Source organism: Solanum stenotomum, chromosome 3 (genome assembly GCF_019186545.1).
Source record: "Solanum stenotomum isolate F172 chromosome 3, ASM1918654v1, whole genome shotgun sequence".
NCBI classification, from domain to species: domain Eukaryota; kingdom Viridiplantae; phylum Streptophyta; class Magnoliopsida; order Solanales; family Solanaceae; genus Solanum; species Solanum stenotomum.
In genome coordinates this window covers 62,798,798-62,824,476 of record NC_064284.1, presented here as the reverse complement: position 1 = coordinate 62,824,476, position 25,679 = coordinate 62,798,798, and the positions used below count along the sequence as shown (strand labels likewise).

At 35.1% G+C, this 25,679-nt stretch overlaps 4 protein-coding genes across 12 annotated transcripts in view; all 4 read right to left on the bottom strand.

Annotated features, from left to right (window-relative positions):
- The window catches only part of LOC125858581 (HMG1/2-like protein), a 377,596-nt gene that overhangs the window by 171,973 nt on the left and 179,944 nt on the right, over nucleotides 1–25,679 (bottom strand). For 3 of the 8 annotated variants that reach the window (XM_049538400.1, XM_049538401.1, XM_049538399.1), the window contains exons 1-8: nucleotides 23,533–23,667; nucleotides 23,384–23,431; nucleotides 22,410–22,511; nucleotides 22,255–22,312; nucleotides 22,113–22,157; nucleotides 21,919–21,999; nucleotides 21,762–21,836; nucleotides 21,642–21,667 (exon numbers count right to left, since the gene is read on the bottom strand). In XM_049538400.1, the coding sequence (XP_049394357.1) occupies nucleotides 21,647–21,667; nucleotides 21,762–21,836; nucleotides 21,919–21,999; nucleotides 22,113–22,157; nucleotides 22,255–22,312; nucleotides 22,410–22,511; nucleotides 23,384–23,421 (420 nt within the window). In that variant the 5' untranslated portion in view covers nucleotides 23,422–23,431; nucleotides 23,533–23,667 and the 3' untranslated portion in view covers nucleotides 21,642–21,646. Of the gene's footprint in view, nucleotides 1–21,411; nucleotides 21,668–21,761; nucleotides 21,837–21,918; nucleotides 22,000–22,112; nucleotides 22,158–22,254; nucleotides 22,313–22,409; nucleotides 22,512–23,263; nucleotides 23,273–23,383; nucleotides 23,432–23,532; nucleotides 23,668–25,679 lie in introns of those variants that run through there. The other 5 variants (XM_049538406.1, XM_049538403.1, XM_049538405.1 and 2 more) reach the window with 3 other exon arrangements.
- Nucleotides 296–3,332, bottom strand: LOC125858566 (uncharacterized). Of its 2 annotated transcripts, XR_007445755.1 has the most exons (3): nucleotides 3,245–3,332; nucleotides 1,129–2,272; nucleotides 296–542 (listed from the first exon to the last, which is right to left on the bottom strand). XR_007445755.1 is itself a non-coding variant. In XM_049538379.1 (2 exons), exon 2 carries the CDS (start codon nucleotides 2,220–2,222, stop codon nucleotides 1,335–1,337), a length of 888 nt encoding a protein of 295 aa, XP_049394336.1. In that variant the 5' UTR covers nucleotides 2,223–2,272; nucleotides 3,245–3,332; the 3' UTR covers nucleotides 1,044–1,334. The 2 variants fall into 2 exon arrangements, 1 of the variants encoding a protein (XP_049394336.1); XM_049538379.1 differs by lacking the exon at nucleotides 296–542 and having other exon boundaries at nucleotides 1,044–2,272.
- On the bottom strand, nucleotides 6,364–10,902 carry LOC125859150 (uncharacterized). The gene is made up of 5 exons (XM_049538861.1): nucleotides 10,824–10,902; nucleotides 10,148–10,218; nucleotides 7,969–9,447; nucleotides 7,536–7,710; nucleotides 6,364–7,005 (listed from the first exon to the last, which is right to left on the bottom strand). Exons 1-5 carry the CDS (start codon nucleotides 10,900–10,902, stop codon nucleotides 6,392–6,394), a joined length of 2,418 nt encoding a protein of 805 aa, XP_049394818.1. The 3' UTR covers nucleotides 6,364–6,391.
- LOC125858578 (uncharacterized) lies at nucleotides 12,274–20,013 on the bottom strand. Its single transcript, XM_049538395.1, has 6 exons — nucleotides 19,866–20,013; nucleotides 19,651–19,738; nucleotides 19,185–19,275; nucleotides 14,903–14,987; nucleotides 14,517–14,673; nucleotides 12,274–13,077 (listed from the first exon to the last, which is right to left on the bottom strand). Exons 1-6 carry the CDS (start codon nucleotides 19,905–19,907, stop codon nucleotides 12,962–12,964), a joined length of 579 nt encoding a protein of 192 aa, XP_049394352.1. The 5' UTR covers nucleotides 19,908–20,013; the 3' UTR covers nucleotides 12,274–12,961.

Genomic DNA, 25,679 nt, shown 5'->3' with positions numbered 1-25,679 from the left:
ATTAACAACCCTAAAAGTGGCTATTCGTCGCCTTGATTTACACAAATATGATCTTTCAGTACCACATTTTAACTTTTGACCCTGTTTAAACAAGTTTTGCAAAAATAGATTTGCGGTCACATACATCATAACCACTTGCATTAGGGTCGTTTGCACTTTTAACCATCTCATTTGCCCTACTAGGCATAAGTTCGATTGCTATAAGACAAAAGTTAAAAAGACCAACTCATTTGAAAGACAAACCGTGCAATTTTATGATTAGATTATAAGTTGCTCAATGCACTGGTTCAAGTACACAAACTCTGAAGAGATTGAATTACTCATTCAAGAAAAAACATCATGCTTACAATGGATTAATGGTGTATTTGTTTATAATCCTCTTAAGACACCAAAAAACAAATAGTGCTACTTCTTTAACATATCTACATCAGAAATAATGTTACACATTGAGATTAATGAAATGAAGAGATATAAATTAGTCTCCAGACATCTCCTGCTAACAAAAAGTATCTGGAAATGGAACTCCAGAAGCTAACAAAATCCTGTCAACACAATGGAAATCAAAATCTCAGTCTCATCTGATCTGTAGAGCGAAAGCTCGATGGTAAAGGAGAAGACAAGTCTATAGAACCTAGAACATGAAATAAGAACTACTTAATCGCGATGGTGGATGAACCATCTTTTATAGCAAGACACATTTGGTTGGCAAGAATAGGTAGAGATAGAATCTCAAGAGGCATTAAGTTGATCCACGAAGTAACATATTGTACATCTGTAATTGAGGCATTCAGGAGCCCGTGTAATCCCACAAGTGGGGTCTAGGGAGGATAAGACGCTAGCAGCCTTACCCCTACCTTTATGGGGTAGAGAGGTTGTTTTCGATTGACCCTTGGCAACCCTCCTCCTTTACCCGGACTTGGGACCAGCAATGTGAACGAGCTCACAAGGGCGGAATTAATCGAAGCATTCAGGAGACAAGGAGCCACTTGCTGAAGCAATATAGGAAACATATTATGTGCAAAACAAATATGCAAGAAGTGAAATATCAAGATATACACGTTAATTGGGCTGGAAGAGGCGATATATGTATAAAAAGATGTAAGCAAGAAAAAACACGAAAGAGACTACCTCAGACTATAAGCCCCATCATGGTAGCTGCCTCACTTGAAACTAAAATACGAAGACTGTGATTGCATCAACTTATTGTTCAACGCAAGTGGATGCCTTAAAAGTTTGGCACTTCAATGTAGATGACCTATCAACTGGAAACATAGGCTCATTAATAGCAGTAACTTTGTTGATCTTCTCATCCGGTGACGATGAACTTTAGAAATTCATGTCCTTTTTGGGTTCACTTTATCCCTGAGACTGCAATTACTGAGGGGTAACGTTTTCTGCTTCATCCGCCCCTTCTTTTTGTCAACATTACATGTATCATTTGGTGATTCCCCGAATTCCTCCTTTGAGTTCATTGGTTCTCCTTTGCCATTTTCCATCTTTCTGAGATCCGCTTTGTTGAATTTCGCTAGGCTCAAGTCTACTCTAATTAGTTCTTTCTCCTGGCTAGGACCATTTGATGCCTTATTTCCAGCAATATCAATCCCATTGCTCGTGGAAGGTCGATTTGCTTCCCACGACGTACTTCCATTCTGAAGCTTAGCATTTTCGGAAGGAGAAGATCTTTTAAGCCTCTTATGTTTTTGATTTCTTGAGTCAGAGGTTGAGTTCTTCGAAAGTCTTGGAGAGCTGTTTATTGTCCTACTTAACGTCCGAGCTAAATCTTCATCCGTTGTACAATTCTTGATCCCTTTATACTTATTCTTCTTCTTCTTCGAGTACTTGTCTCTATCTGTAACCTCACCAGAAACAGTAGCAACCAACTCCATAGCACTCTTAGCAGCAGCCATGGCCTCTGATGCTTTCACAGCTTTCTCTTCAGCAACAGCTCTTGCAGCTTTTGCAAGCTCAACAGCTTTTAAAGCTGCCACTCTCGAGGCCTCGACAATCTCCTCAATGGAACGATTACAATCATCCGAGTGAAACTTCAACAGGTTATTAAGACGGATATCGAACTCAAAATCTGTAACATCATCAGTAGAAGAGGATGGACTACATGGATTATCATCAAAATTCTGTTTTTTCAATCCTGCTAGAAGCCGTTTACGCGGAGGCAAAAGCACATCTGAATCCAAGTGATTGATGTCACATGTATTTCCTTCCATCTTTTTCTTTACATCTACACATAAGCTTATTGCTTCAACAATCCCCTAAACTACAAAGAACAGTAAAGTTCATACCTTTAGCATGAAGCATATGACTAATCGTCTCTTTAGAAAAACTTTAAAAAAAATGTGTTTTTTTTCCGCGAGAAGTGCTTTTCGGAAAAGTACATTTGGAGAAAAACAATTCATGTTTAGCTAATCAATTTCGAAAAACACTTTTTACCAATATCAAAGAAGTAATTTGTGCTTGGTCAATGTTCCAAAAGTGCTTCTGAGTGCTACTAATCAAAAACACTTATATTTTCCCTAAAAATCTCACTTAACGCCTCGACTTTAAATAAACACTTTTGGCTTCACAGAAGATTCGTCAAACAGGCCATAGAACAACTCAATTTCACTTTTTTTTTGTTTTATAACCGTGGTGTTCAGGCTAGCCTGCACGCACCTCCACTAATTCCATATTTGTCACCTCACACTAGCAACAGCTACCATGTAACTCTCTCCACGACTCCACCAAAGCTAAAACATATGAGAAGAAATCAACTAATGTTTTCCTTTTTTTTTGTCTTTGCTACGGTTGGATTTGAACGTAAGACCTCATGATTCTTAACTCAGTTCATTGACCACGAATTTTACATTTCTGGTTTTTATTTCCAAAACCCACATCAGATTTTACAGAATCTTTCCCTAGGAACACATTAAACACAACCACTTACCAAATTGAATCAAAATCAAACAACACAAGTACAAATTCAATGAAACCCCATAAATAGGAAGAATAAAACAGAGAAAAAAACAAGAATTATTCAAACTCAGGTCAGTGTACCAACTTTCAACATTCCAAGATTTAAAAACAGAAAATTTTACCAAAAATTTAGCATCTTGATTTTAAGGGACTATAAAAAAAATCTAAATTATGCTTATAGCTCCTTAAATATGTGTGTGTTCATAGTTTTTTGAATATATAAAAAGTAGCTAAAATTTTAATGCAATGTGAGAATCATAGAAGGAGAAAAAAATACCTGATCTTGTCATCTTAGAGGATACAAAAAAAAAAGTTGAAATTAGGGTTTTCAGAGAAAAGGGAAGGATATATGAGGAAGATCATAATAAGGCAGAAAAAGGTTCAAATTTACTCTTTTTTTTTTTTTAAAAGAAACACCCCTGAACTTAGGGCTGAGCATAAAATACCAAAAACCGAATTATCGGATCGAATTGAAACTTTTGATTATTTGGTATGGTATTCGAGAGTAAAATTTTAGAATTATGGTATTCAAATTTGGGTTTGGTATGAGATATTAGTACCATTTGGTATTCATATTTTCCGAATACCAAATTATTTACTTAATGAATGTCATATATCAACATATTCATTACTCATTTGTACAAGTCCAAAGAGAAAGTTAAAGACTATGCATGAATAATCCAAATACATGTCTTTTAGTTATATCAATTTGTTTTTTGATGTCTTCTTACTTGTTGATCTTCTATTATATCTTGCGTCCATATTAAAAAATNAAAAAAGTTGAAATTAGGGTTTTCAGAGAAAAGGGAAGGATATATGAGGAAGATCATAATAAGGCAGAAAAAGGTTCAAATTTACTCTTTTTTTTTTTTTAAAAGAAACACCCCTGAACTTAGGGCTGAGCATAAAATACCAAAAACCGAATTATCGGATCGAATTGAAACTTTTGATTATTTGGTATGGTATTCGAGAGTAAAATTTTAGAACTATGGTATTCGAATTTGGGTTTGGTATGAGATATTAGTACCATTTGGTATTCGTATTTTCCGAATACCAAATTATTTACTTAATGAAGGTCATATATCAACATATTCATTACTCATTTGTACAGGTCCAAAGAGAAAGTTAAAGAATATGCATGAATAATCCAAATACATGTCTTTTAGTTATATCAATTTGTTTCTAGATGTCTTCTTACTTGTTGATCTTCTATTATATCTTGCGTCCACTTTAAAAAATAGAAATGATTGGATAAATAATATTAACTTTGTAATACAATTGGCTATAACTTCAATACGGTATTACAGAATATCGTACCAAATCGAAGTTTAATTTACCGTTTTCCGAATTACCAAACCGAAATTTAAAAATTTGATATTTGATATCTACTTTTAACTACTAATTACCTAATTACCAAACCCGAAATTTAGAAATCCGAACCGAATACCGAATGCCCATCCCTACCTAAACTATGGCGAAATTGTTATCTACTTATTTAAATGACATAATACATAAATACGTCTTTTTAATTTTGGTTTCAACTGACATCTAGGCATAATACATAAATGTGTCATTTAACTTGATCGCATTTCACATTTATGCGCTCCAATTTTGGGTGTGCACAAGTTAACACTTAAACTTGTAAAACGTTGAACAAGTAGACACGTGAGTTCTATGTGACATAATACACGTAGGACACAAATTGTCATGTAGGATGCCACGTGGGAGAGAGCATAAATGTGAAATGAAACCAAGTTAAAAGGCATATTCATGTATTATGTCTGATATTTATGTCTTCTAACTTTGAACGTGCATAAATAAATAGTTAAATTTGTATAAAGTTAAATAAATAGATATACATCATATGATGACATAATACATGTAGAACCTAAGACCTAAAGTTAAATTTGTTTTGATATTGATTTTTAACTTGCACCTAAGACCTAACCATTAAAAAAATTGTATATATCTCTCACTTCAGACATGCAAGTATCTAAAGTTAGGATTGATTAAACTAAACTTCATGGATAATATTTGAAGTTAAATACGAATAAAGTTTATAAAAAAAATGATTGAATTAGTTATTGTTTTTTCACTTTTTTGTCATATATAGAATTAACCAAATATTAATAACCAAATACTGGATAAACGTAATTCTAAACTTTATATAGAATTAACAAAACCACCAACTCTTATTTGTAAAAAAAACATATTACAAAAAAATAGATATTAAACTGTTACTATATTATTATTTTTAACAACATCTCTTTTCAATTAATCCTCATATATATACTTTCCCTAACCTGTGTGGACCACAAATTAGGTATATGATGATGATTTTATTTATGCTACAAACATTTTCTACTCCAATTAATTGAATAGATCAATTTTGAAAGAAATTTCCAGATTTGATACATCTATTTAACCAACAGTAAATCATTGTTGATTGAATTTGCACAAGGAAATAATATTGCAGACGATTTGCGTGAGATACAGTTGAACTGACTTGTATTCTGTGATGTAAGACGCGTGTATCTACTTCTTCAAGTTTATACAAGCTTAAGTTTTTGCTTATGTATGCCCAAAGTTTGAGGCATATATATATATATCAGTTGAGGCCAAGTTAAAGGGCACGCTTATGTCAAATCTATCAGGCTAATCAAAGTTTTATCTTTTGCATATATGGTAGGCATAATACATAACGTGCCCTTTAACTTGACTTAATCTGACAATAATGTCCTTCAATTTTGGGTGTGCACAAGTAGACACTTAAACTTGTATAGAGTTGAAAAAGTAAACACACACATCTTACTTGACGTCCTACGTGGCAATAGCGTCTTACGTGTATAACGCCACATATGACACGTGTATCTGTTTGTTCAAGTTTATACATGTTTAAGTGTCTACTTGTCCACACCCAAAGTTGAAGGGCACAAATAACAGCTAAGGCCAAGGTTAAATGACATATTTATGTATTATGCCTATTTGGAAGGGATAAGGCACAAATACCCCCTAGACTTTGACCGAAATTCCAGAGACATACCTTAACTAAACCAAGGTCCTATTACCCCTCTGAACTTATTTTTTTTGTAATTTTGTACACGTTTTGTCTTACGTGGCACACTCCGTGACTCCACGCAATTGAGGCGCGTGAGAGATATTTGGATGCCACTTAAGCCAAAAAGGTGCACAAAATTACAAAAAAAAATGGGTTCAGGGGGTAATAGGACCTTAGTTTAGTTAAGGTGTGTTTCTGGAATTTCGGTCACAATCTAGGGGGTACTTGTACCTTTTCCCTATTTGGAATAATATTTATGCTTAAATATAGTATACAACTTCAAAAGTGAAAAGTGAATCGGAAAATAAGTTATAAACTATGATTGCATATCATTGATCATATATACAAGAAGAAGATATAACATATTTATGGTTGCATATCATTGATCATTTCATGAATAAGATCACCAACTATCTGGTATTCAACATCTTTTCCTAGAGCATTAACATCTTCATCAACTAATCCGTCCCAACGTGTGCATTGCAAGTCTCGAGTTAGTATGGTTTCGAGGGATTGAGATGACATATCTGATGAAATTCGAGCAATTTCCCATACACATTCTAATAACTTATTTCCCCGCGGAGCTCGTGGAGTAGGACTAATAGTCTTTCTCATAGAAGTGCTTCCAAGTACACTTGGAAGCACTTCATTCAAGAAATCACACAATAACTTGTGATTCAACTTCTTGGATTGATGATCAGTGCTTGATCCTTCATTGTAATAGTTTATCTTTTGCCTCTTGTAAGACTCTTCGACTTCTTCAAAGACTTGGTTGCTGATGGACTTTCCTAGAGGATCCCATTTCGATAGATATTTATCACATGAACCATCGTATAAACCAGAAGCAACAAGAAGATCTCTAACGAATGCTTCAGCTGGATCGTCAATCTCCATTATGATCTCCTCTTCAATAGGCTGCTCGTCGATCATCGTCTCCTCAGAGTCATACGTTTCTAGCTGATTCAATTGCCTCCTTAGCTCTGTGTCATCAAAAGTTTCAAAATTAGCATTCACTTTGTTACAACTACTAGAACCAAACAGGCTTTCTACATATGCATCATCTATAGATCGATGACTTTTATCAGCTGTAGCAAAGAATGTGTTGTTCAACTCGAGTTTCCTTATTGTTCCTTACTTCAAGTTTCCCTATTTCTAGAGGAAGAAAGACGCTAATTGAACATTAAATCCATTCAGACAAATGTTACAATATCATACCCCCTCTGTATCAGTTTGTTTGTCTTACTTTCCTTATTAGTTTATTTAAAAAAGAATGTCTCTTTTGATACATTCTACATATCTTTAGTTTAAGACCACAAGATTCAGAAGTCTTCTTTATTTTCTTAAACTCCGTGTCAAGTCAAAACCAGACAAACAAATTGAACTGGATCGGAGGGAGTAGTTAAAGTTTCATGTTATGACAAGATTCAAACTCTAAAGTCCATCTCACATCACATTGTAACCGCGCCTAAACTAAAAATGTACTAAAGTTAACATGAGTTTTTACTCGTACCGTTCAGATTAGAGCTGATCTCTTTGAAAACATGAGGTATCTCACTATCATCCAGTGGATTTACATCTGAAATTGATGATGATGATGGACTGAAATAATCGGTTTGCCTCCAAAATTCTTCATTGCTTGTGCTACATACAGATGCAGGGCTTGGTGGCACCTCAGTAGAATTCTCCTAGGACCAAATAAGATACTAAAGTTATATATCAATAACATATCAACATAAAAACTAGTTCTGTTACAAAAATGAACAACTATCGATAGTTGAGGTGTGTTTTGATAAATAGTTGGTGATAGTTGAGGTAGGAAAAGTGAACACGCGATAGTTCAGGTAGGAAACTCGCAAACACACATGATACTTCAGGTGTGTTTTTGACCATTATCTCAAAATTTTCAATAGTCGAAAAGAAAAAGGACAGTTGAATCTTCTTACTTGTCTCACATAAAATTTGGATGCAACAGTTTGTGTGCTCTGAAGATCTTTCATGTGCATTTGTTTGTTTCCATGTGATTCCTCCAAAGATTGAATTTTTCTACCAAAGAGCTTTCCTCTAAGTATAAAACTATACTTAAAGCTGGAAACTTTTTCCTTAAGATTGAATTTCTCTTTTCGCCATTTCTTAACGTTCACTGTGACCTCCTCGATAGCTTCATGTTTTCTCCTTATATGAGCCCCCGTTAACATATCTTGATCCTCCAGGAGAAGTTTTCCAAATGATGATTGTGATACGGGAGCTGACAAAGATCTAACCAGGTTCCTGTGAAATAGTTTCTGGTCTAGCATAACATCATTACCTAGCTCCTGCCTGGAATATCTGCACTGCCTGTCTGATTCATCTTTCATATCGTCCCCGTGGCACACTTCATTCGAAGCATATCTGATTTCTTCAGCTTTGCTCTTTTCCCTATTCTGTGTTACTAATCTGGAGCTTACACGACCATGTTTGTCCATATCATGAGATGATTCGTCCCTCAGGACATTCCTCAACCTTTCTGTCAAAATTCTTCTTGTATCTCTATTAGTGAATTCAGGTGAGCTAGCCTCGTTGTGTTGGATTTCACTTCTATAAGACTGCATTGATTCTGATCGGTGGTGAGTCGTTCCAACGTCCCTAGTAACACTCTCTCGCGCCTGTTTTGCAATACATTGAGCTATTATCTTTGCATCTGATGGCTTCTCAATGGTTCTTCGGAAGCTCTTCTCTTGCAATTCAAATTTTAGTCTTTCCTTAACCTCCTGAAGAAATTCTTCCATGCTACTCCCATCTTCGGATATTCTAGGAGAATTAGCCCATGATTCTTCATTTTTCCCCGTCCTGTCGGAAACAGGCCTCAAAATTACAATATTTGCAGGAGCAGAACCCGACTTAACGTTCAATGCACGAATAGTCTTATTTCGTGCAGCTGCAAGAAATTCATTTTTATCTTTCTGAACCTTCGAAATACCTCTTTCGTGTATATTTTCTGTTGCAGCAAGTCCTTTAAGATCTATAGATCTCTCAGTAACCATCTTTCTTGTTGAGTTCGCGTAGAGAACCGTGTTGGTGCTAAGTTCAACAAACTTTGAGCATTCCTTGGACCTTGCTGCTTGGTATGCTTCAAACTCTTTCTTAAACTTTTGTAGTTCCTCTTCCTGTGGATGTTCTCGGGGTTTAAGTTCGTTGAACTTCAGGCTATTACTACTCCGTCTGTCAAAGGAATCAACAACTGTTTGTCTCGAGGAAACCTCGCTCAACCTCTCCTCATCTACGGATAATGTATCCAGTCCCATCAGACGGGCCACAACGCTAGGCACATTCTGTCCTGTGTTTGGTCTTTTAGCTAATTCTTCACTGATCAGTTTCTTCATTGGAACCTCTTTCACAGAACAGTTCTTCTTCTCTGGCCAGTCATTTGTCATGTGATAAGTACACTGAATTTAAGCAACTAGTGAGTTAAATCGCGAAAATGCAACCAAAATGAGAATCAAATGTATCAAATTTTCATTCAGAGATGGATTTCACTCCCACGCGTATCAAAGAAATAACAAACTGTGTTGAAAACAAGATCAGAAGTAACAACAGAACGAAGGAAACCAAATGATACGTAAAAGTTGACAGACAGGTCGAGTGGGAATCATTTTAAGTTCAAAATGACAGAGGAAATTGCAACTCTGCAACACCTAATGCATCTAAAGTGAAACCTTTTCCAAAGTTGACAAAAGAGAAGAATCAAATGCTCAGCTCAAGAACACTAGAAGGAACGAAACCAAATGATATCGTAGGTAAAAGTGACAGACATGTCGAGTGTGATCATTTTACATTCAAAATGACAAAGAAAATTGCAACTCTACAGGTCCTAAAAGTGAAACTTACAGTGAAGTTGACAAAATGATGATCGAAGAGAAGAATCAAATGCTCAAGAAGTACCAAAGGTTAATCTCACGAGTACGTTAGCAAAATAGAGGATTTTTCTTATCCCGAACTTGCAAAATGCATAAACTGTATAGAAGATATTAAGTTTCTCATTTCACTTTCAAGGCTCCATATAGTAAGATTTAACCTCACATCAACTAAGAGAAGACGATACAACCAGAATTGAGATAATTCCAGAATAACATAACAAATTATTACCATGATATCGTCCCCTCCATCACAGAAGCTCTCTGCTGGCTTCTCTGATCTATTTCGAGGAGCTTCTAGGCCTGCAGAATAGACGAATGTATCATAATACTTCTAATATATCCCCTAGTGGCGGAACCAGCATTTTCACTAAGAGGGTTCAAAATATGAAGAAGTAAACACACAAAGAAGCCAACGGAATTCAACATCTACTATATATACATAAAAAATGATTTTAACCATGTATAAACAGTGTAATTTTTTGTCAAAGAGGGTTCGAATAAACCAGAGGCTGATGCAGCCTATTCCTATCAGTTCAGTTGAATCCAGTATTTTTTACACGAATCACGTATATATAGTGAAAAACTACTATCCAGTAATTTCCTTTGATAGTGCAATCATTTTTCAATAGTGTTGGTAAAGAATCATCAACACTCTTGTAACCTCTGTTGCTCAAACTTTCCAAAAATGTTGTCATACTCATGTCGGATCCTCCAAAAAATGTATAGCTTTTGAAGGATCCGATACACACCTGACAATGATTTAAAGAGTCCAAGCAATGTATATAGACAAATCACTAAGCACTTTTAGTTTATGAAATTAGCTTAGTAGAAAAATGACATCTTTGAAATCTTTACTACTACAACATTGTCCTCCATCGACACAACTAGAGATCGAAAACACTTACCTCCATCTCTCTTATTCGAAAGAGACATCTTCATCGTCCCTCCTGCATCAACGTCAATAAGATCCGACAATCTTACCATGATGTTAAAATTGCAATAACTTTGGAGAGGCACCTCTGCATCAAACAATTTACCAAATAAGCACGAACGAAGAATAGTGGTCCAGAATCTATAAACTAATAATCCTGGATCCGCCTCAGACTACCTACAACCATGATCACGAAACGAGGAACTTATTGTGATCTATAGCAAATTAATATATAGTCTCACACAATTATATTCTTGAGAGTTCTCTTTACATTTCTAGAGAAAAAAGGTCATACATACACAAAAGTAAAAGGCAGCAAATAGTCTCAAACTTGTGAAAAAAAAAGTAAACAAATCAAATTCAATGCCAACTACTTATATTCTTGAGAGTTCTCCACATTTCTAATATAAGTTAGGTCTGTTGAACACTCTTTTTCGAAAAGTATATAATATATAAATACTCTTAGTGAAATTTTAAATTTGCCACTTACCTTAAAAGTTACAACTCATGAAAATGGTGATGATAGCTTTATTGTGATTGTTAATAGAAAATTAAGCAGAAAGTTGAACCTTTATTAGAAATGATGTAGAAGGATTGTATCACGTTCATGCAAATCCTAAAGCCATAAGATTTTAGTGACCTTAATAATGAAAGTTACAAGAAAATTATTAGTAGTATACTATTTGGTTATACTATTAATTTGGACCACCTTTGTATCCACACATCCCAGTTAGGGGCTCAAGAGGTTCATTTGAGTTTTCTTCGCTGATAAATATAGGTTAATACTACCTTCATCCACTTTTAATTGTCATGTTGTGTTTTGCAAAAATCAATTTGACTGATTTTCAAAATTAAATTAGATTACATTAATTTGATATTTTAAACAAAAAAATTAGATATTTAAAAAGTATATGAAAAGTGTAAAATGTTGCTCAAAGTTCTTTGACTCTAAAAAAAAATGATACTAATTAAAAGTGAACGGATGGAGTATTATTTTATGTATATATATTAGAAGTTAAATTCCTTCATCTTTTCTGTGTATTTAGTAGTACTTCTTTAAATTTTGAATCACCTTGATAAAAATTATGGTTCTGATATTGCACCAAGTTTTACTCATTGAGACTCAGCTAAATTCAGATTAATCACACAATATTGCATGGCTCATCTCTAGGGGCAACACCCTCGACATGATTTTTTTTTTCCCATTTCCAAGGGCTTAAATCTGAAACCTCTTATTAAAAGTGGAGAGATCTCAACCATTTCATTACAACCCAGGTTGATTCTCCACATCCACATCTATCAACTTACCATGTAACTTATTCCTATTTTGGACTCTTATAATTTGCTCTCTTTTCAACATAATATAAAGTTGCATGCAAAACTAAGGTTTGATGACTACGATCCACAAATAGCATGGTACTACTTGTTATCCAAAAAGAGTTTAATTTAAAATTTAACCAAGTTTGGCATATAACAAATTGCTCATGTTGTTATTGTTGTTGTTTCTTCCTTCTTTTTCAGTCCTTCAAGTCATCTTCTAACCATCAAGGTGAAGGATGTCAAGGCGGTCAAAGAAGGCTACAAGTTTCCAACCATGATTGGAGGAACTCAATACAACAAATGTTAAAAAAAAAGGGCAGTCTGACACACTAAACTTCCGCTATGCACAGAGTTCAGGGAAGGACTGGATCAATTTTCCACAATCAATATAATCAAACAGCACACACTGGCATCTTTCAGTACACCATACTAACACAGAAAAGAAATTAAAGGAAGCTTCAGAAAAGTTAGATTGTGACTAGTTAGAATTGGCCAGCAATGTGTTATAAAAAACATCGCTCCATTTTTTCTCTCTCGTCTTCAAAATTCCTCTCTCAGCAATTGTTCTGAGCATTCTACGCCACCACGGTGTTCAAAGTGGTCTTCAAAGTGCTGGAGATTTTAAGGGAATCAAGGAAATATTCCACTTGCATTCTTGTCTTCTTGAATAGTGCATCTCCGAAGGACAAAATAATGAAGGTAAGTTACTGGAAGATTTGACGATCAGGTTAAAAGTTTGTTTACCAGAAGGAGTGTTTACAACATTAGCTGGAAGATTATGCTCTTCGACGTCTAAGGCTTTTGCAGCACATCTGCTAAGATGGAACATATTTGTTCTCTCATAGCATCCCTGTTATTTGCATCAAGTGTAAAAACTCTAGCTCCTGGATGATTCTTCATCCTCGCAACTGCAAAAATCCAAAACCATGTTGGCTTATTTTTTTCTTTGATAAGTACAAGAATGTTGGTTTATAAGTCCAACACTCGAGTAACAGTGAAAGTTCGGAGGTCAAAAGCAGGGATTAAAAGACAACAAAATAACAATATAGAAGATTTGTGAAAAATGACAAAGAAAACAGACGTGATAAGTTGATTATGCAGAGTGGTCAGGATAGCTTACATAGGTAAATAAAATAGCAAACATAGATTTGGAGTTTTCATCATTTGCTTCCAGCTTTAACAAAGATAAATAGTAAAAGAAGTTCGATAAGCATTTTCTGCAAAACGTCACATTACTACTAAGCTGGGCAAAATCTTCATTTGTGGTGCCACACGCCCACACCCATGTCGACACGACACTGAAACTAGTATGGGTGTGGGATACGTACAAGATCTGGTCAATCAACATTAGGTACTTCGACCACAAAGGCCACAAACTACGGAAAATTTAGTCATGATTTGGCATTTTAAATTTCTCAAGACAAAAGCTACTGTAGATTTCTAGATGGCTACCTACAACTTGAGAATAAAAGATTAGTTACTGCACTATAAAAGCTACATATAAGTTCTCCACATAATGTCTCATAATATAGGCATATTTTTATAGCTCTATTTTTAAATATAGAGAGACCCCACTTGGATCCCTACCAACAACAACATACCCAGTATATCCCACGAAGTGGGGTTTGGAGAGGGGAGAGTGTACCCAGACCTTTCCCCTACCCCTCTTGGAGGTAGAGAGATTGTTTCCAAATCTTAAAACTTAGATCATGAAGGATCCGACCTCTAGATCCGCATATGTATAGAATACCCGCACCGAGTCAAAGCAACTTAATACTTCATATGTCCCAATTTATGTAACACTCTTTCCTTTTTAGTCTGTCCCAAAAAAAATGTCACCTTTTATAATTAAAAACAATTTAACTTCAAAATTCTCACTTTACTCTTAATGAAATGATTTATAGCCACACAAATGTTCAAGGAGTGTTTTAGACCACATATTTCAAAAGTCTTCCTTTTTTTCTTAAACTTTGTGTCGAATCAAACAGTACCACATAAATTGGAATGGAGGGAGTATTTCTCTAAACCCTTGTATAAAATCTATATGGCCCATATACCATTCTACATTAGAAAATATTTCTTCAACAAATCCCTAGTACATAGATACTTGACTACCAATGTGATTGATTTGGATTTGGCATGTAGGATTATCAGTGTGATCACAACAAAATTAAGGTCCAGACTTACACAAACGTAAAACATACAGATAGAGGGGAGTTTGTCGACAGTGATGAAGACGTGTCACACTATTATCTCACTTTTTCAACAAAAGAACATAGATCAACTGGCAAGCTAATCTCAGCTCTAAGTAATCATTTGCAACAAATACATATATATAGGGAAATACCTCCAGGTATATCTCGGCCTACTTTTGTAATGGGGATAGAAGCCAAGAGTGGGATATTAGATTGAAGGACCTTTAGTACAGATGGAAAGAATGAGGAACTGTAGAGCTCCATCTTCCCAATTTCATCGATGATGAAGAGATCGGTATCTTCCCTTACCTAACAAAATTATGAACCATCAAATGGAAATATACAATATATTATGGATCAGAAATTCTTTTATTCATGTGCTAAAGTAATGATGAGACAAATTGAATGTTCTATAACTTGCAATCACGATTAGTTATTAAAGAAGAGCCCTGAACAAAGTCAAAGTTACCGCTCCAAGTGAAGTACAACAATGTCAGGATATGAGTCACTAAAATCCTGCTGAAAGAAATCAACTAACCTGCAACTCTGGCAATGCCAACGACTCAAATGATGCAACATCTACCCTGTATCTTCCCACAGTGGGCCATCTAAGAGACTGCGCGCTGCATGGTTAAAAATGCTTCAGCAAAAATGAAAGCAGAACACCAAAATCATGCAATTATTGATGGGAACATAGTCAGATAATTTAAACATATGGCTTGACTAAACTAAAAACAACCTAAATTCACAAGGCTATAGCTTTTGACAATTTTGTATCACTTCATAGAAAATAACTCAAACATAATCACGTGTGATGTATATTATGATCCAAAGAGGATCGTAAACTACTTCATGTGGTTGTTGACAAACGAAGCAGTTTTGACTCATGAAAATTTAAACAAAGAGGCTATCAGTTGGCCTCTAGATGTACTTTATGTGGAGAGCATGCAGAGACAATTAATCATCTTTTTTTGCACTGTACATGGACAGAACAGTTATGGAGAATGTTCATCTGTCTAAAGGGGATAAGATGGGTGAAACCAGGAGCATTAAACGAGTTCTAAGCANTGTACTTTATGTGGAGAGCATGCAGAGACAATTAACCATCTTTTTTTGCACTGTACATGGACAGAACAGTTATGGAGAATGTTCATCTGTCTAAAGGGGATAAGATGGGTGAAACCAGGAGCATTAAAGGAGTTCTAAGAAGCTGGAATAGAGATGGCAATGCTTCAGATAAGGAGAAGAGATGGAAACTTGTCCCAGCATGCATTTGGTGGACAATTTGGAAAGAGAGAAACAACAGGAGTTTTGAGAATGTGCAGAGCAGCTTACAGAAGATCAAAATGAATTGCTTAGCTCTTTTTTTATTTTTGGTGTAAAGAAGATATATATTAACTAGGACAGAAGACATCTTTGATGTGCTAGATTGTTTATAGGCAGCAGTTCAGATTAAGATTGTCTTTCTCTGTGGGTTGTAACACTTTTGAAGGGGAGCTACACTTTTGTTGTAGTACACCTGTGGATATATAGACTGAAGTTACCGGTTTCAAAAGAAAAGAGGATCTTGAGGAGGATGTTATCAGGAACTATCAACTTGAATAAAATTTCACATCTTTCACCAGAGAGAAATTGAACTGGTAAATAAACAACTAATTATTCAGTCTTCGCTCATCTCATTTCTCCCACAACTAAAAACAGCAGATACAATAGTCAACAATAGAGGAAATAGGCTGAACACATCTCCATCACATTAGTACTCTCCATTCATAAAATTCATGTGGAATTATGCGATAACGGGCAAGAATTTCTTCTTCTTGCAGTATATGCAATTGCAAATATCAAAGAGATATATTCTCAAAAAAATAATATCAAAAGTTGGATCTCTTTCACCAGCAGAAACAATAAGGAATACGTTGAGACATAATTAATGAGGATACCAATACCATTTTCCCAGAGAAATGCATTTCCAGATAACTTGATGGGGAAAAACTTTCTAGAACAAGTACCAAAAGAAAATAGGGGGAACCACGTTTCCTATGCAAATAACATCTTCACAGGGTCAACGATCACGTGAACTAGAATTTCTAGGATTTTGTGATGTTGAAGATGGCTTTGGAGAATAGTGGATAAAGTTTGGTATATTGAAGGTGAGGTTCTCAGTCCTGTTGAGTAGCCCATGTGGTTTTTTGACAGCTGCAGAAGGTAGAGGCAGGGACTCAGTATCTCTCTTGTTGTTCATTTTGATAATGGACAGAGTGGTGGCGGAAGGTTCTTTGAAATTCTACACAGCAAGTATTAAGAGTAATGATAAGTTGGCTTCCATCTCTTGTTCGCAGATGATACCCTGATATTTTGTAAATTTATAATGTGGAGGCACTCTATTTATCCTACCTGAGAAAGGTCCTAATGTGGTTACAAGTAGTTTCAAGGCAGAAAAACCAACCTAAAGATGTGTGAGATTGTCCGAATGAGAGGAGTGGACAACATTAAGCAGTTAGCACTTAGCACATGTGTTCAACCACAGGATAAGAGCACTTCCAAAAACTTATCTACAGCTACCACTAGGAGCATCAAACAGGGTCCCTATAGTCTAGAATATTGTGATTGAAGAATGGGACGAGACTAGAGGGGTAAGGTATTTGACCAAAGTGGTTAAGAGAGTCTTGATCAAGGGTGTGTTTGGCACGAAGGAAAATATTTTCTTGGAAAACAAGTGGCTTTCTTACTTATTTTCTAGTGCTTGGTAAGTAAACAAAAAAAATTATATGTAATCTAGCAAAACACTATGGGTGGGATGGGGACATGGGGTAAGGGAGGGGTTGAGGGTGGCAGGGGTTGGGGTGGAGGTGTGATGGTCAAGGAGTGGGAGTTGGGGCATTGGGTAGATGGGGAGGAGATAATTAACTTGGATAGTCATTTATGGAAGTAGTTTTTCCTACTTCCATTAGGGTAGTCATTTTCCTCATTTTTAAGGAACTTGTTTTCCTAGAGAAAATGTTTTCAAAAGTATTTCGACCAGTCAAACATTGGAAATTACGCACTCCAAGAGTACACTATCAAGTACCCTGACATATTAAATGTTCCTCATACTCACACTGACAAGTGTAGCCTAAAAGTTAGAAGAACTTGAAATAAAACTTCTCCTGGAATAAAAATTACAGACACAAAATTTCACAAGCTAAATCAACTGTAGCCACATCCGCTATTAGTAATCAGGTATTTGAGGGGTTGGAGTAAACGCTTTAAGGACTTTAACCAAGCGTTACTAGGCAAGTAACAAGTAGAAAATTGAGAATAAGTACTTGCACTATGATGGAGTGGGAGGATTGACAACAACACTTTACCTTATGGACAGGTGCTACAGAAGAGCATCATGAAGGGAAGAACGCAATGAACTCTTGAACATTCAGAAAGAGAAGAAGCAGATGTAGAGCTTGGAAAGTAGCACCCTAATACTTATGTGCATACAAAGACAAAGGAATATGAGAGCTTATTTGTTTTTTCATGTAGTGGTGTTGTTTGGACTAATTTGCAAGGACATCGACTATTCCACCGGATACCTTCTACCTCCCACCAGCGCAAGTACCGAGTAACTTATCCATCAAGGCTTACGCACATGGAATGTGAGAGCTTTGCACTCACTTCATTGACTACTAGCTACACCCTTGACTGCAGGAATATAAGAGCTTTTGGAGGGCTGAATTACGGCTTTGTACAAATTAGAGTATGCCTTTTATTTTTTATTAACTTTTGGACACCGATGAGATTCATGATAGTAGGCGTCCTTAAGACACCACATCCTTGTCTAGGTTCTCCATTTTTCTTCTATACTTTTTAGTTTATTTATACGGTTTTTACCCACATCACTAAATTATAAATTCATCAGAAGAAACTGCTACAGACACATTATATTTCAAAGTCTCAACTAGATATCAAAACCAAGGTTTCTTTATTTCTTCCTCTACTGAGTGCACTCCCCACAATCTTCCCTTGTCTTTTGCACAACTTTCCAACATCAAAGGCTTTTATCAATTGAATTTACCTACCCAAACTACCTCACTAAAAAGCTTTTCACATTATACTAAAAAGGTATTACTTCATTTTCTTCACTATACTAAAAGGTCAATACCTCATCTTCTTGGTGGATGGTCTCATTCCATGCCCTGATGTCCATCACCCACTGACGATGAATATTTATGGATTCAGTATAGCATTATTACCCTTGACTGGATTACTACTAGTCTCTCAACCCTTGTTCTTGACTGCACTGTGAAACCTCCAAATGATTGAAAAAACAGTCACAGAATATGTGTGACTCTAAACCATGAAAGGATCACCCCTCTCTTCTCACACTTCTGTTCCGGGCTTAATGCCACTGATCACAGCCATCAATCGTAATCCGGCAGCCTCTACTGCTAACTGACTAAGCACATATCAGTACAACTACCTTGGATTACTTCTCTCCTCAAACTGCTTATTAGCTAAATACTCTTACACAAAATGAACTTTCTATATCCTCTCACAACTTTTCTTCAAACAATCCATCATCCAAGGTTCAAATGGTGGAAAGGAAAGAATAACAAGGGTTATAATGGCAGGAATCATTGTCAATATTCTCCTAATGTTTCTTACACCCTTTTTTTGTCGTTGGTTTGTTATGCAAGAACATCACCCTTGTTTTGTCATTGGTTTGTTATGCAAGAACATGATGGTGCATGTTGGCCGTTCATATAGTCTATTGAGCTCAAATGGTAGTTTACCAATCCACTCAAAAGTTAAAATACCAAAACAAATAGAGGAAAAGATGAAAGCTTTACCTCGAGATTTTGTTAGAAGCAAGAAGACCTGTACGTCCATCAAGCGTCACAACCTCAAATCCAATCCTCTCAGTTCCTTCTCTAATCTCACCTTCACCAAAATCAGATAAAGAAATTAGAACTTCCCACAAATCCAAGCCAGCATTTGAAGCTTATGGGTTCTGGGATTCTTTCAAAATTAATAATTTGCATATACTCAATAGACCAAAGCTACTACAGAACTTGTAGTTCAAGGGGTAGCTCCCCAAATCAGCGGCAGAACCAGCATTTCCACAAAGGAGTTCAAAATACGAAGTAAACACACAAAAAGGCCAAAAGGGTTCAACATAAAAGTAATTTTAATCATGTATAAACAGTGTAATTATGTGTAAGGGCAATTCGATAAACCCCTCAGCCCTACCTAGCTCCACACATGCCCCAAATAGACTGGAATAATGTAAAAGGGATACAGAGAGATTGTACATACGAGTGTAGAACCCTTGAACTTTCAAATTAGGATTTGAATTTCTGAGAGTTTCGAGTACTCTGACTATCAAAGTTGTCTTACCAATACCCTGAAGAAAAAAATGACCAATCAATGTCAGATTTTTTTCTACACAAAGAAGAAACGGGTCTGAGAGTTAGTGCATTAGAAATGGGCGAAAATGGAGATAGAAAAGAGGGAAGAGAGAGAGAGCATACAGCAGGGCCAGTGACAAGGAAGCATTTTCCGGCAGCTACCATTTTCTCGCCGGAATTTTTTTTCCTCACCGGAAATTTAATGGTTTATAGACGGTTCAAAATCTCCATATTTCGAACCGGGAAAACCCGAGCAAGACCCCCAAATAAATTGGTTCTAGCCTTTATTCCATCTTTTAATGTTAATTATAAGTTAAAAATTAATTAAAACTAAGTTAGTGCTATTTTTAATTTATTTGTTGAGATTTCTTATTCAAAATTAGATTTTATAGAATAATGCAATGGTGAGAGTAATTAATCAATGAAGTAATTACAATTAACATTAATTATTTATTAATTTTTTTTAGGTTGGTCAAATATTTATTTTCAAGACTAATTAACAGGATATAATAGGAAGAATATTGTAATTTATGCATTGACTTTATGAAATGACAAGTATTATAAAATAACTATTTATAGTAAGAATGACATATAAAAAAACAGAAGAGAGTATTTAATAAGGCAAAGCACTATTCTTGATATTCAAACCCTACTTATTGCATTAGTATAAAGTTGTATTAATGAGATTAGATTAGGTATGCTATTATTTAATGTTGTGGATGTTATGGCATTTATCTAATGATGGGATTTTGAACTAAGAGCCAACAAGAAATGAAACCATATCTACCAATAATGATGGCACATAACAGGAACCAACTAACCCAGTGAGAACACTCTCCCAGTAGTTGCAATTTTCATAATGATGACCATTTACCACAACAATATCATATACCCAAAGTTCAAAGATAATACTAATTAACTCTCCAATTTCATGGCCAGAAGATTCTTTTCAAACCTGACCACTTCATTTTAAGTTTATACAAACCACCTAATGATAAACACAGTAACGACAATGAAAATGAAACCTAAAACAGCTTTTGCATGTTGAACATTAAAAAATGACAATGAATTAAATAATTAGTAATATTCTCAAAAACAGACTCAAACCAGCTTTATAGGTTTTTGAACTTCAACCCATAAACCAAATTAATACAAATCTATAGTAGTAATACATTTCCAAACAGCTTTAAGAACTCAAATTTTCAAAATTCAAAATGTATGGGCAAAAAGGAACTTAATGGCAGACAAAATGAGCTGGACCTGGAATTCTCAACGCCACCAACAAAATTAAAAAAAGGGATCTGTTTGCGATTTGATGATCAAAACATTATTCCATGTGACCCACGTTAGACAATACAAAAATAATCATTTGTATATTAATCAACAATGATAAGTATAAAACTTCTTATCTGAAGATGAATACTGTGTTTGAATATCCAATTCGCTAGAAACAAAATTACATTACATAAAAAATGCACGATTTCCAAGAGATGGACAGATATTTTTCGCGATCATGGTATGAGATGATGATATCTGGTCCAATCAGAGCATATTCCCATAGAAAAATAAATAGGTACCAGAGAGCGTTCTATTAGAAAACCCACGAGAGATATTTTTGTAACAATAAGCTACACTATTATAGAAAAGACTAATCAAAGGAAAACACAAATTGCCTAAAAAGTTGCATTATCATTAAGCAACACCAGCATCAGAATAAAAAGTACATAAGCCACTGAGCTTTAAAGATAGCTCTGATCTAATTCATCTTTTTCCCATACCTAAGAACCCCAAAAGAAACCAAAAAAAGAGCAAGTATTTAACGGGGAAAAGTAAGGAGTCATCATATAGAGAAATATCTAAGGTATTACACAGCTTCCCCACCAATTTACTCCTCCATTAGCACTTCAGTCATCATCCTCTTCTTCCTGTAATAATCAAAGTAAACAAATTTTTATCATCAAATACAAAAGCTATTGTCCTTCAGACTAAACAAGTTATTGATCATTGACCATTACAAACCTCATCGCTTCCATCTTCCTCATCAACCTCAGACTTTGACTTGTCAGATTCCTCATCTTCTTCAGCCTCACCAGCCTATACAGCAGAAGATATGGAGTTTCTTTAGCACAAATAAACCATCAGAGAACAAAATGTACAATTGACAGTTACTTCTTACCTGTTTTCTGTTGTAAGCATCCATAAGCTTCTCATACTCAGCCTTTCGTTTCTCAGCCTTAGCAATGTAAGGAGCTTTCTCCTGTATTCATAAATTCAAAATCAATAAGAAAAAGCTCGATGACTAAAACAAGACTGCAACATCACTAAATCTCAAAACAGTATTATATTAATAGTGAAAAAGTATTTACTTACAGCATCAGTCAAGTGTTTCCACTTGTCACCACCGGCCTTGCCAACCTAAAGATTGATTAATCAATAGAAAAAAGCTCAATCAAATACTAGTTCAAGCACAAAATATGTCTTAAATTTAGGTCTGACAAGAGAAAATACTCACAGCAGCAACAGACTTGTTGCCTGGATGTTTTTCCTTGTACTGCTTCCTGAAGTCCTCCCTTCATATACCAAGTCACAAAAAATAGCATTATTAAATCAGGATTTACTAAGCCCAAGTGTCACCAAAAATCTAAGAACCAGAGTTCAAATGTGTACATGAAAACGAAGAAAGCACTTGCTGGCCTCTTAGGCTTGTTTGGATCCTTGGCAGCATTCTTCTCCTTTTTAGTCTGGGCAGCGCTCTTCTTCACTCCGAGCCTGAAATAATCCAGCAAAAATATCATCAAATTTCAAGACAAATCAAGCATATAGAACACAGAAAATATCAAACATATTGCCAGCCTATAATAATCCAGAAAAAATCACATCAAATTCTAAAACAAAACTAGCATAACCACACACAGATAACACCTGACATTATAAAACATGTATGCCAACAGACTTGTACATTTAAAAATTTCAATCAATTCTTATACTCTTGATGTACTCATATATCAAAAACCTTCAAAATAAATTGAAAATCTAACAAAAATAATACCAAAACCTATGCTCATGTATCAAGTAAAATCAGAGCAGTACTAATACTGTAATAATTCGCCAAAGCATAATAAAACATCGATTCAAAACAGACATAAAACACCGCATATCTACCAACAGCTCGCTAAAAAATCTCACAGATTCGAACATATCATTGCTCAAACACCTCAATCGTAGATTCTGACTATGTAGATAACCAAAATCAAAAGAAAAATCATACATTAAAAACATGTCATGCACACACGCCTCACTCATAGATTTTAACTATATAAACAACAAAAATCCTCAGAAGAATATAGATTCAAAACAAATCATGCTCAAACACCTCAATCATAGATCTAAAGCTCAAAACACCAAAATAAATCTTCACAAAAAAACCAAAGCAAGAGATACACACGTTCTAACAGCTTCATCCTTCGATTTACCTCCGTTCACGACGAAAATATGAAGAACAAAAAAACGGATATACGCACTTGTTATCAGCTCTCTAATTGATTTACAACAAAAACAGAGATATACGCATTCGTTATCAGCTTTGAAGATTGATTCACAACAAAAACAAAACAACAAAAAAAAGCAATACGTATACGTACTTGTTATCAGCTTTCCCCTTGGATTTACCTCCTTTCATGATAAAAAAAACTGCAACAAAACAACAAAAACCGGTGAGAATCGGTTCACAATCCGTTCAAAATCCACAGAAAACTAGTACGTCTCGGCCGAGTCGCCGCCGTAGGGTTACCTTCTAGGGTTGAGAGAGAAAAAACAAAGAGATATTTTTTGCCCTTTGAGATGAAATTGTGTATTGTGTGTGTGTTGTGAAGAGAGGATAAGAAGGGGCTTTGGTGAGGGACTCAAAAGAAATTTTTTCCATCCAAATGTTAAAATAAATTGAATATAAACCAAAAAAATAAAATTTTGAAGTCCGGTTTTAGTTTAGGCGGGATTTCAAAAAATATATAATACCACGTCATCGATCCGTGTGAATGAAATGTTACAATTCTATTGGCTGTTACTGTTTCTTTGTTATCTCTTTGGGTTTGTGTTTTCGCTGTGTTTGTTTGAGGAAGAATTTCCACCGTTGGATTGTGGGAAGAGGACACGTGGTGAGATCTGGTAAGTTCAGGGTGTTTTTGTAATTTCAGGAGCGTTGGGTAGTGGTTTTGAGGTGAAAGGACGGTTTTAGCCTTATTGTGTAAAGAAGGAGAAGTAAAGGGGCTGGTTGTGAAATTTAAGAGATATTTGATAAAGATGGAATGAGATACGTGGATAGTGCGTATAGGGATAAATTGGTCATTTTATTAGATTAAATATCCTCTTTCTTTTTTTAGGGTTTTTTTTTTTTTGATCCCCTTGGTTTAAAGTTAGACTAAATAAATGGAATTACTATGTTGTATAAAAATAAAATAAATTAAAAACTTTTTTTATATTCTCCTCATTGTGTTCAGTATTTACATTGAAGTTCGACTATATCTGAACTCACGCTGCCGCATATAGGACTCCATTGAGAGGAAATTCTCTTTATTTAGGATTACAAACTTTAGTTAGCTACTACTTGCTTTTTTCTAAAATAGCAAATTGGAGTTTGCTATAGTTGACTATATCTGAATTCGTATAGTATATAGGATCCCATTCACAGGAAAATGCTCCATACATAGGATTACAAATTTAATTAACTGCTACTTGTTTTTTTTCTAAAATAGCAAATTGGAGTTTTCTACAAATGATTATATCTGAATTTGTGTCGTATATAGGACCACATACGAAGGAAAATGCGCCCTACCAAGATTACAAACTTAATTAGATGTTACTTGTGTTTTTTTCTAAAATAGAAAATTGAAGTTTTCTACTGTTGACTATATCTGAATTCACGCCGTATATAGGACTTCATTCGTAGAGAAACGTGGCTTATTTAGGATTACAAACTTAATTAGATGTTGTTCGTTTTTTTTCTTCTAAAATAACAAATTGAAGTTTTCTATACTTGACTATATTTGAATTTATGTCGTATATAGGACCTTGTTTGATAGGAATGCTCTTTATCCAAGATTACAAACTTAATTAGTTCCTACTTGTTTTTTTTTAAATCGATGAAGAAAAAACTCTACCTCTTTAGGAAATTAAAATCAATAAACTGGATAGAGAATAGATTTGAAATTTAAAAAATGAGTGATAGAGGTAACTGCCAATACTTGGGAGTGATTTTAGGCGTGAAAATAGCAACAAAAATCGTTGGGTTGGAAGGCTTGTGAGTGATGCATGGAAAAGAGGGATTTTTGTAATATTTTGAAATGGTTGGAATTTTTAGAGAATATGAAAAGAAATGTTGGATGGTTAGGTAATTTTTCCTATAAAGTATAACACCTCAAAAATTGAAAATTTGGATTAAAAGGGGGAAATTCAGTTTTTGGCACTAGTACTGTAATCGACGAGTCTCATCGACGGACTATAAAAGGTGAGTTGTAGAGGTTGAGATGAGTTTTGCAAAATTCAAGTTTCTGAAGTTTGACCTACGAGTGAACATGACAGGTTGTAGGAAGGTTTCGTAAAAACGATTTTGACTTGGTGAAATTTTAGACTTGAACTTGGGTTCTATGAAAGAGGTCTACGGACCATAGATGGGATGATGGACCGTATAAAAGGTCTCATAAGAATAGAATGAAGTTTGGATTTCTAAAGTTGATTCTACGGTTGACCAATACGGACCGTATGTCACCTCCGACAGTGTCACGATCCGAGCCTACACCCCGGACGTAACATGGAGTACAAAGACTCCGAAGAGCCTCATAGCATTCATAGCATAAGAGATATGAAATAGTGCGAAATTTAAAACTTTTCTTTAAATCCATACAATCGAAAAATCTATCTATATATAAAAGGAGAGGAAAA

Bases quoted from the DNA above. Each gene is read 5' to 3' on its own strand.
- LOC125859150 (XM_049538861.1), bottom strand. From the start codon at position 10,902: ATGGTAAGATTGTCGGATCTTATTGACGTTGATGCAGGAGGGACGATG. The intron at 9,448-10,147 runs GTAATAATTTGT...GCTTAAATTCAG, and splicing joins ATGGAGGGGACGATATCATG to TGTACTTATCACATGACAAA. The intron at 7,711-7,968 runs GTAAGAAGATTC...ATTTGGTCCTAG, and splicing joins CCAAATTTTATGTGAGACAA to GAGAATTCTACTGAGGTGCC.
- LOC125858578 (XM_049538395.1), bottom strand. From the start codon at position 19,907: ATGGTAGCTGCCGGAAAATGCTTCCTTGTCACTGGCCCTGCT. The intron at 14,988-19,184 runs GTAAAGCTTTCA...TTAACCATGCAG, and splicing joins GCTTCTAACAAAATCTCGAG to CGCGCAGTCTCTTAGATGGC. The intron at 14,674-14,902 runs GTTAGTTGATTT...TAATTTTGTTAG, and splicing joins TGGCATTGCCAGAGTTGCAG to GTAAGGGAAGATACCGATCT.
- LOC125858566 (XM_049538379.1), bottom strand. From the start codon at position 2,222: ATGGAAGGAAATACATGTGACATCAATCACTTGGATTCAGATGTGCTT.